Below are 10,155 nucleotides of genomic sequence, written 5' to 3'. Positions count from 1 at the left end.
CTTATATGTTTGGTTGTTTTTAGAAATGTGCTTTCAACATTCCAGTAGCATCTTTGAGTCAGGCACGCTGCTGAGGTTTTATTTGATTTAGTCAAAACATCCAGCTAGAACAAACAGCTGGAGAAAACTGGAGAATGAGGGAGGAAATGAGCAAATTTGCTGTGACTGTGGTTTTCTTCCACACCGGCTGTAGAGGGACAGCTGGGCAGGGTGACCATAACACCCAGTGGCAGAGGGTACTTTTTGCAGAAGAGAAGAAAGTGTTTCAGTGAGCTCAGAGCTAAATTACTGCTGCTTGCACACCATTGTGTGCAAGCCAACCTACTGTCCCGTCCACAAAGAAAAGACATGTAAGGGAAAAATAGTCATCCATTAATCTCTCCTTTTCTGTCTGCCTTTTTCTTGTGGAAAAACGAAACTCATTCTTCATATTGCCCTCCATGACTTCAGCTGAAAACCTAGCAGGGGAGTCATGATCACCCTGCAGCTGGGAGCTGTTACTAGAGCCAAATTTTGTACAAATCTTTATCTTAGAATAGCTTGGCAGAACTGGTTTCTGTTTTAAGACTCTTGGTGGACATGGGTTTCTGTGCTGTTCCTGTAGTAAAGCCCTCCAGGTGAGATTATCTAGCTCAGTTTTTCCAACAGAGGAATATCTCTCCCCTTTCTCCAATGCAAGTGTCAGTAATCCCAGTTTAGCTGCAGCTGTGCTGATTAAAAGGGTGTGGAGAGGGAAGTGAGAAGTCAGGAGGTCCTACAGCAGAGGTGCCTGCACAGTTAGCCTGGTCCGTTAGGTCAGATGTCCCAGGCTCTTCAGCTTCTGCGAGGTAGACTCTATTAAATCTCTGTAATTCTGAAATGGGGAGAGTAATCTTTATCAAAAAATAGCCCATTTTCACAGTACTGCTTGAGGCACAAGTATATGAGATAAAGAGATAGATAAGGGTAGTGTAGTAGAGCTTAACGCATGGAAAGAGCTGCTGTAAATGAGGTCTTTTCTATCTTTCTGTGCTTAGATATCCTTGTGCTTCTCTTCAGAAGCTTTGCTTTGCTCTGAACTCAGGGAACCTGGATATAGGTGTTAAATGAGGAATATATCCTCTTAAGGTGAGAGTCGTTCTGTAAAACACGAATGTCTTATCCTCAGTTGTACTGTCTGCAAAGTACACTGGCAGAGCTTTGAATGCAGCATAAATTGAATATAATTAGCCAATTATGTTCATTTTCACAGTTAATCTTTTGGATTGTAGGATTGATGTACATAATGAAGGATTTAGATTTTAAATGCTGTGTTCTGAAACCTTATCTGTACATTATTCACATAGCCATAATATAATAGCTGGATTCTGGTCATCAAATGGCTGAGAAAACAAGAGACAGTTCTTGAGCTGTCATTTCTAAGTATGAACTACATAGTCTTCATGACTGCAGCTGGCAACATGGGCCCAGTTTTACTTTCAGTGCTTCTTCACGCACTTTTTTGTGTTTCACTAGAAACACAGCTGAACAGCTGACAATCTAGTCAGCACTTCCAGCTGAAAATTTGCTTTACCTAATGAAAAACTCTTAGTAATAAAACCACCACTGACACAGCAATTGTCTTGTGGGTCTTCAATGTGATGCATGACATAAAGCATCGTTGAAAGCATTCCTAATTAAAGCAAGGAAAATTCCATCATTAGGAAAGAGCAGAACTATATCCGAGATCCATGCTACTCACTAGTTGGAGAAGCATGGTAACAGGTAGAGTTTGACTGAATGTATCTGTCTCATGTAAGCTAAAACTTAGAGATACAGCTTCTCTCCTATACTGCATATATACCTATACTGCATCTGCTTGAAGCTTGCCAGTTGTAGCATGGAGCCACTTTGGTGTTCACTATTTATTAACCTTCATAGGCGTAGCTGCAGCCTGCAGATAAGTAAACCTTTTTTGTTCAGGTTGAAAAGGATTTCTAACTTATTTCCTTTGTAGCAGATTTACAGCTTAGTGTATTTTTATTTTTAATAATGACAATTAAAATGATGATGCGTGCAGCGATGATTTTTTTACTTCTTTGAAGTTCCTTCTACATAGCACCTAATGTGAACAATAGAAAAAATACTACAAGGTGCTGGAACTTCATTAGAAACTTATTTTAAAGTGTCTAATAATTGCAGTTATTTAATTCTTAGTTCAAAATTTGATTTTGAACACTTTGTCATAGACACGAGGTGACTCTTCTTGACAGCAGATGGCAATTATTTGGATTTAGTGAAACATTAATGTATTCTGTTAGTTTGTGGTTTGGTGGCAAGATGTTTGTTAAATGTTTGGAGGGTGCTGTCCCCCACAGATCTGACAATTAAGTTCCTTGAGTTCAGGTATGCTTTAGACTGAATTTTAATTATAGTGCTGCTTTAAGGAGAAATAAAGCAAACACAGACCATCCCAATGCAGTCTAATGTCTTCTCAAAGCTGTTTGAAAAACATGCAGTTCTGATGAGTTATTTCTTTGCTGTGTAAGGAATTTGTCCATAAAGCCTATTGTTTTCTTGAAAAGAGATCTTAAACACCAACATGCCATAACTTTTTACATTTTAGTCAGGATGGAAACACTTATTGCCTTTCTAATGCACAGACCTGTTTCTTCTTTCAGAAGCAAAACTGCATTCAAGTGAGGTAAGCCAAAACTATTTTTCAAAAACTGGTCTCTCCTCCTTTTTCTGCTCTGCATTCCATAGTTCAGCCATGCGTGTGTTTGTAACTCTAGCTTCTTGATTTAAATAGAATTACACTGGAAGGATGGGCTGGAAACTGCTTCTGCTTATTTTTGTAATATTATGAATGTGTAGGAAGTTTAGAAGAGGGAAGATCTCAATGGATTTTCCAGAGAGCAAGCATTTATTTGCAGCAAAATTAACTTTATTGAGTATCCTTGCTAAAGGTCCTTGGAAAAGAGGAAGGCTGAAAAATGACAACTCCCACTGGGGCTGAGCTTCAGAAAATATGTGTGAGTGGTATGTACCACATTTGGGGGTTTTCCCTGTTTAGTACAAGGTAGAATAGCTTTGACTTTTGTAGTGGGCCAGACTGCTTTTTAAAGAAGCAGCTTGCTTGATTTATTATATTATCAGGTGAAAAGATCTATTCCAAACACATATATGGTTCCTACACATCTCAAGTAGTAATGATTAGATCCGAAGCAGAAAGCCACAGAGGAAACTATACAAGACAGAAACTCCTTTATTTAGAATGTAAGCTCTGTCTCACCCTGCACTGAAGAGGTAAAGCTTTTATTTTACTTTTCCTTGAAAGAATATTTCACTTACTATTCACTTACTTGATTCAGTTTCTTCTTCTGTTTTCTCACCTTGGAAGAGCTTTTCAGCTCGGGCATTAGCCCTAAAGTATGTAGGAGTTAGATTAACTCTTAAACAGTTGTTTGAAGCAAGTGTGATCTTACTTGATATACTCAAGAGCTTTTCTCCACCTTATAAAAGAAATATTTTATGGTTGTCTAATCCTTTTGATCCCTTTTTACCTGTACATTGCCTATTACTGTTGCTGTTATTGTAGATGTCAAAGTATTTCTTGGGGTTTGCACAGACAACAACCTTTTTGTAAACCCTCTGTGTGCTGTATTCGTTTATGTGAGAAATCAAGAGACTGGCAGTTCATAATGTCTATTTTGTTGACAACTTTGCCGTAGAAACAATGTGGACTTAGATTTCAACTGTGATAAAGATTTTTCTCATTTTCTAAATTCACCATTTTGTGGGTGTGTTCACATATGCACATGTCTTTTCAGTCAGAGAAGCTCTTTTCCTTCAGTACCTGGCATAGCTGCTCACAGGTTACCAGTGCTTTCTGACCGCTGCTATCCTGACAAGCTGTTGAATCTAACAGGCTTAAAAAAAAAAAAAATTAAAAGTCTGAAACTCTTTGCTTCACATAAAATTTTACTCCTCTCTCAAGTTCATCTCAACTGACCAACTTGTTTTGAGGCATGTCTTGCTGTGCTGCTAAACGTTAGCCTTCACATCATAAAACAGATTTTAGCCGTGTGACTGTTTATGTAATGGGGAATACCATGATCTGCTGGTGACAGTAAAATCAAGGGCCAGATAGGAATGTCTCAAAGTAATCAAGTAAGACAAAAATCTGTGATAAAATTTTGCCTCATAAAGAATATGTTTTTGAACACTCTGCTTTGTTCTTTCACACTGTTTTCCTTAACGTTAGTCATGAAGAGTGGTTAGTGTGTAAAAGTAGGGGGTATGCTGATATTGGAAATAAATTGCATTGTGCATTTTTCTGTATTTCAGTGAGTGTCTGGATTGCTACAGAGACTGTATTTATAAATTTCACTTCCCCTTAGTTGAAATATCTCCAGTTTTTATCTAAACTACAGAAAACATTTGGTTTCAAGCAGATTTGACTAAATAAAACTGTGCTTCTCAGACCTCTTACAGAATTACAATTTTAGGAAGGGAAAAAAAAGAGCAGGAAGAACGACTGGACTATTGATGACAGTTCTTGGGACCTGGCTGTGCTCTGCGCAGCAGCAGCTTTCCTTGGGGCAGAGCCGTGTCCATGCGCACAGCCCAGCCTTTGCCTGCCACAGAGCAGATCCCAGCCTGTGAGGCAGAGCCTGAGACTGTGATCCTGGAAACTTTCGTGTGTGCCAGAGAGGGGGGAGAGAGGGAGACCTGGAGCAAAGGCGAGTGGGGAGGAAGGCAGGCAGAGAAGGGAGCTTGCCTCGCGCGCTGCTGAAGGCTCCCAGAGGCAGACTGTGCGTGCAGCACTCTGGCTGGTGTGCAATTCCAGGGACAACATCCACTGACTTTATTCATTGCATCGCTGACGGAGAGATATGACGCCCAACTGCTGCTTCTATGTGATCTTGCTTATTGGTACCAAGGGTAAGTGTCCCCGGCTTTCTTTCTTGTTTTCAACATTGCAAAGCAGATAGCTGATAAACTTCAGGAGCGGATTTCTTTTAAAAACCGTGATATCTCAGTGTTATTTTATATTTCTTCATGTCAATTATTTTTCAATAGAATCAAAGGGTAATGCAGTCTCTCAAGGTTACTAGCCACATGTCAGGATCAGATTTTTTTAACTTAATGCCTTGAGAGTTACTAGTAATAGTTATGAGCTGAAATTTAAAAACAAGAAACAGCTTTAACATTGCATAAATGCTTGCTGTAAATATTTATTGAAGGTACCTACAGAGCTGACTTAACTCAGATGGCATGAAATACTCATTTTAGACTCAGTTCTGTTGTTTGAAGTGATACTGTGCAAGTGCTACTGGAATAGGTAGCTCTCAAAGGACAGAATGTGTTCAGGTAATAGGAATTTTTAGCTTGACAGGCAGTGTAACATGCAAAACGGAGACTGAATTCAATTTTAGTTTTCTTTCACATGCAAATCAGTGTGGTGGGAGTTACACTGGACATAGTGCTTACTTTAGTAATGTTTTCTTCATTTCATTTGACTACCTTGTTTGTAAGTGCTTCTTACGACTTGGTAAAGCTGTCCCTGTGAAGCTGCTGATGCTGATCTATGTGTTGAACATTCCTAATGATTACCATTTTCTTCAGTGTAATTGTTATAAATTGATTTGTGTTGCACAACATAAATACTAAAATAGTGTTTCCTTAATTGTGTAGGTGAAAATAACTACTCTTTGTATTTTGAATAGTTTTGTTAAAATAAATAGGAGTAAAAGGTTGGATTCTCTCATCTTCCTGTGTATTGTGCTACAGCTTGTTCTCTTTCCTGCTCTTAAATGAAATCATTTTGGGTTTGTGTGTTCATAGGATGCTGCTTAAGGTAAGATTTGTAAGGGGTATTGTCCCCACTAGGAGTTTGGGAAATAGAGCTCCATACACGGCTATTTTTCTAGTTGTAAAACTCAGTGAAATCAGTGGAAAAATTCTAAGCAGTTCCCGTATGTTTTTAGAGGAATACATGATTGCAAGCCGCATGCATTAAAACAACAAAATTATGTTAATGTATTTGGAATTAAGAAAGCAACAATAATGATATAGTATCAAACCTGTGAGCAAAGTCTGGTTTCATATGCACCTGCATGTTCTGTGAACTATAATTCAATATTTAAAGTAGTATTTCCAGTTATGCAGAATAAAAGTTAAGTGTTTTCAACAAATTAAGCCTTTCACATTACTGTTTTCTATGCCAAAATCATTAAAACACAGAAACGTTCATAAAAGATGTGCAAATTGTTCCTATAATTTCTGCTCTTAAATTCACCTCTGCCGTGGAGTTTATAAAACATATTGGCACATATTAAAGCACACTGCAGAATAGGATAGCAGATGAGGACTGTGAATGCTACAGGCCTACTAGTTATGATGGCCATTACCTTTTTAGGTATATACATCATATATAGTGATGAATATAAGAAAACCACATGGCTCACCTAGATTTGTTAAAGTGAGAAGCAGTGAATTCTTAGATTAAAGCACATTCATTGCCTGAAGTCTCTGGCACCTGTTAGTGCTCTGTTTTGCACCAAAATAAGCCCCTGTGTAGTGTCAAATCTCCTCACCTTGCTCAGTGCACAGATCACAGATTCACTGCCTTTCAGAGTTTTAGTCAGAAATGCAAGTTATAACCACACCTACAAGCTGGCTGATTTCATCTGCTCAATAGACTTCAGCTCTACTCAAGCCTTTAGGTTAGCTGATATTAAATGTTCTTGGAGGAAATATACCTGTCCTTAGAAATTATTTTTTTTTTGTGGACTGCTGCGAGTTCAGCTGCATCTTGTTGTGGAGCTTTTTATGTTTGGGATTTTTTTGTGTGCTGGTATTTTTTTAAAACTTCTATGAGGTCACAGTTCCTTCTAGTTTTCTAAAAAGTAAAATAAGGATTGTACATTGTACAAAAGCTACTTGTTTAATTTACCCAGATCCAGTCAAGCTGTGTCTCTTTAGTTTTCTGTTCAACAGTTAAAGTTGAATCACCTTTTTTACTCTCTTCCTTGAGATTCTTCCTTAAATCTTCTGTTATATATGAAAAACCTTTCCCTCCAAAATCTAAATAATCAAACTAATTCAAGCAATTGAGCTTTGTATGTACAGGCAATCACCTGATTGTCTTCCCAAGTGGAATACACTATCCCAGGTAGAGGTTTCTATGAAAACAAAGCAGCATCTGCATCATGATTTTTGTCAGCACAACAGCACTGATTATTACATGGAGATAAGTAAATTCAGACTCCAGCTGTGGAACTGGCAGCACTGGAGGAGTAGCCAGGATGAACTTCTGCCTGGGTGGATTACCCACCTTGTAAAGATAGCAGGTCACTTCAGGTGTGTGGCTGGCACTGCACTGGCTGCTGCTCCATTTTTCTCTTAGCAAAATAATCACCTGTAATTGCTGCAACCACTGTAGTGCACGGTTGTGCCTTTAGCATCCCTTTGATTTGCTTTCTGGGGACAAAAGCTTTTTTATCCTCCTGGACCTTGGCTAAGTGACAGGACCTCAAACAATCCATTTATCAATCATTAAGCAAAATAGAAGAACATTAGTATTGAAAAGTATTCCAAGTGAGTTCCAAAAGGGATTTGGCAGGCTCCTTGTGAAAAACAATTACAACTCTTACAATTTTTAACCCTTCATGCTCTGTGCCTCTACCTGATATTTCCAATCCTATTTCTGCTTGTACTTGCAGTTCCTTTAGCCTCTTCTTTCTGTTCTCACCTCATATTTTTTCCTACCTTTATCGTCACTTTAAAATGCCAAGGACAACTATGTTAAAACCGTCTGAATCTCATTACTTGTTCTGGTACTTCATGCAGGTGACAGCTGTTTTCAAGGCCAAGATCTTTTATACCAAATGTTTTCTGTCAAATGTGGGAAAGAGAGACTCCTGAATCCTTCTGAAAATTGCAAGTTTATGATTGTGCTCCTGTTTACATAGTTTGTGACATATTTTAAGATTCCTTCCAGATTTGTAAATAGGAAAGTGAAATTACTTCAGCCTTTGCACAAGCTCAAATAATCACTGTGTAATAATAATATTAGGTTATTTCTTTCATTTAACTTGGGCATTAATCTGTCTGGCTTTCCTGTGGTTTGTGCATCTTGTGTGAATATATATATACATAACATGAAAATCAGTATTTTTTACAGAAAATCAGGGATGCAGGCTAGGTTTTCTGAGGAAAATTTGCTCTAATATCAGTTACAGGGCAGTGAAAAATCTCCACAATAGTAAATTCAAGCTTTGGAAGTTACATCCTGCAACTGCTGCTTGGGCAAGAATGTTTTCACCCCTTTGTTAACAGCACCAGGAGCTACACAAGTTGAAAACCTGTATTGACTATTTAGAGAAACTCTACTCTACAGTTGCTTGCTCAGAAATTTTATGTGCAAACTGTGATCCTTGAGCGAGAAGACAAGCAAAACTTTACCAAATTTTTTATATGAACATGAGGAATTGGTATTTTGCCTACATTGATCAATTTGGATAATCCTGTATTAAGCAAAGCATTTTCTTAAATATTACTTTTTAAGTATTTCTCTACAATATCACTGTGCCTGAGAGACAATCCCCTGATGGGCCGTCCCACTAGAGCTGATGAGACTGCTCGAGCCTGGTTGCAGTAAAGTAAAAATAACCTTTTCTAAAAGAAGTTACTTGTTACTAGAGACCAGTGTGACACTCAGAGGATCTGTCACCTGTCATCTCAGCATGCATTTTTGGTTGAGTGCCATGACTTGGAAACCATCAAATCAGAGTTTGAAATGGCTGGTGCAAAGCTGGGAGGCACAGGAAGCTGAGAGGATCAGGAAGTTCATCAACGATCATAATCGTTGTGTCTGAAAGACAGAGGAGGTGAAAATGTTTTGGGAAGGACTGTAAAAGGACAATGAAGGCAGAGATGAAAGGGACAGGTAGATGGGACAACAGAACAGAGAGCTGAGGGAAAAGACTAATGCTACTTAGAAAGGGAAAATGGAAATCAGGAGGACTATTAGTCTGGGAGAGCAGAGACTGAGGAAAGGGATGTGAGAGAGGGAGCCAGCAGGGAACAGTAAATTAATTAGAGGAGAAGGACAGGTAGTTCTGAGAGAGAGGAGTGAGCATCTGAAGTCAGAGGATGGTGAGATCAGAACCAGGCTTCTGTGCAGAGAGAAGGGGATGAAATGATGTGATCAGACAAGAAAGGATGAGAGTGAAGCAGCTGGGGTGAGGCAAGATGAGCCTGAGCAGAAAAAGATGCTTTGCTTGGTAGGGTGAGCACTATATTACAAAGCCAGAATGAAGTCCAAGATTGCCCTGTGACTTTCTGACTTCTTTCAAAATGTCTCCCCAGTCTCACCTCTCTACTCAGAGGCTGGTAATCAGCACTGCCAGATCACTCTACCCTCTCAAAAGACAAAGGTCTAGAGAGCTAAAGGATCTGAACTAGTGATGCAGCACTATGTCCTGTTATAAAATGCTGGAGGGAAACTGATTTTCTCTTCTAATAGCTAATATTATCTGTGTCAGAGAAAGTTATTAATTTTATAAACTCAGTGCTTAGGAATTTAGGCAAAGGACACAATCTTAAGTTGTGCTATGTGGTCATACCGAATATTCTTCTTGTTATAACTTCACAAAAACACATGCTTTTTGTCTTGTAATAAAAGGATGAATCAAAAATTATGGTGAATTATGCTGCCTGAGTGATGCCTTCTTCGTTTGTTGTAGAAGATTAAGGTAAAATGTTGATGAGGCTGGGGATCACAAAATGAAGGCCATCGCATGAAGACAACTGAACTCTGCTGTGGAAAACTTTTCTCTTCCTGTTTCTTGCTCTAAAGGCCTTGCACTTGCACAGATCGGGAGGGATCTGTGCCTGTGGGATCACTTAGCAGAGCTTGTCCAGAGAGGATGTTAAATCACCCAGTCCCCTATGGCACAGCTCATTGTGTTCCACCCTGCTGTTCTGTATCAGTCCTAAGGCTTTATTTGGTCAAAATGTTTTGTCTCAGTCAAGTAATTGTTTCCTCCAGAGAAGAGCAAGTGTCATTACAGCATTAGGAGTGGGAGAGACTGTACAGCCACTGAGGCTCAAAGACATGCACAAGTTGGTCAATGCAGGTGAACATTGCCTCTTTCTCCTCTGTTCTACAGAAGAAATAGCTGGCTT

The 10,155-nt window shown here is 38.9% G+C and overlaps 1 protein-coding gene across 5 annotated transcripts in view; it reads left to right on the top strand.

The window, feature by feature from the left end:
* Window positions 1-2,783: 2,783 nt before the first annotated feature.
* The window catches only part of RXFP1 (relaxin family peptide receptor 1), a 48,277-nt gene continuing 40,905 nt past the window's right edge, over window positions 2,784-10,155 (top strand). For 2 of the 5 annotated variants that reach the window (XR_010083605.1, XM_063423644.1), the window contains exon 1: window positions 3,405-4,905. Coding sequence is in view for 4 of the 5 variants with exons in the window: in XM_063423644.1 (XP_063279714.1) it covers window positions 4,857-4,905 (49 nt within the window). In the remaining variant the exon portion in view is untranslated. Of the gene's footprint in view, window positions 3,268-3,404; window positions 4,906-10,155 lie in introns of those variants that run through there. The other 3 variants (XM_063423642.1, XM_063423643.1, XM_063423641.1) reach the window with 3 other exon arrangements.

Source organism: Prinia subflava, chromosome Z (genome assembly GCF_021018805.1).
Source record: "Prinia subflava isolate CZ2003 ecotype Zambia chromosome Z, Cam_Psub_1.2, whole genome shotgun sequence".
Taxonomy (NCBI): domain Eukaryota; kingdom Metazoa; phylum Chordata; class Aves; order Passeriformes; family Cisticolidae; genus Prinia; species Prinia subflava.
This window is presented reverse-complemented; position numbering and strand designations above follow the sequence as displayed.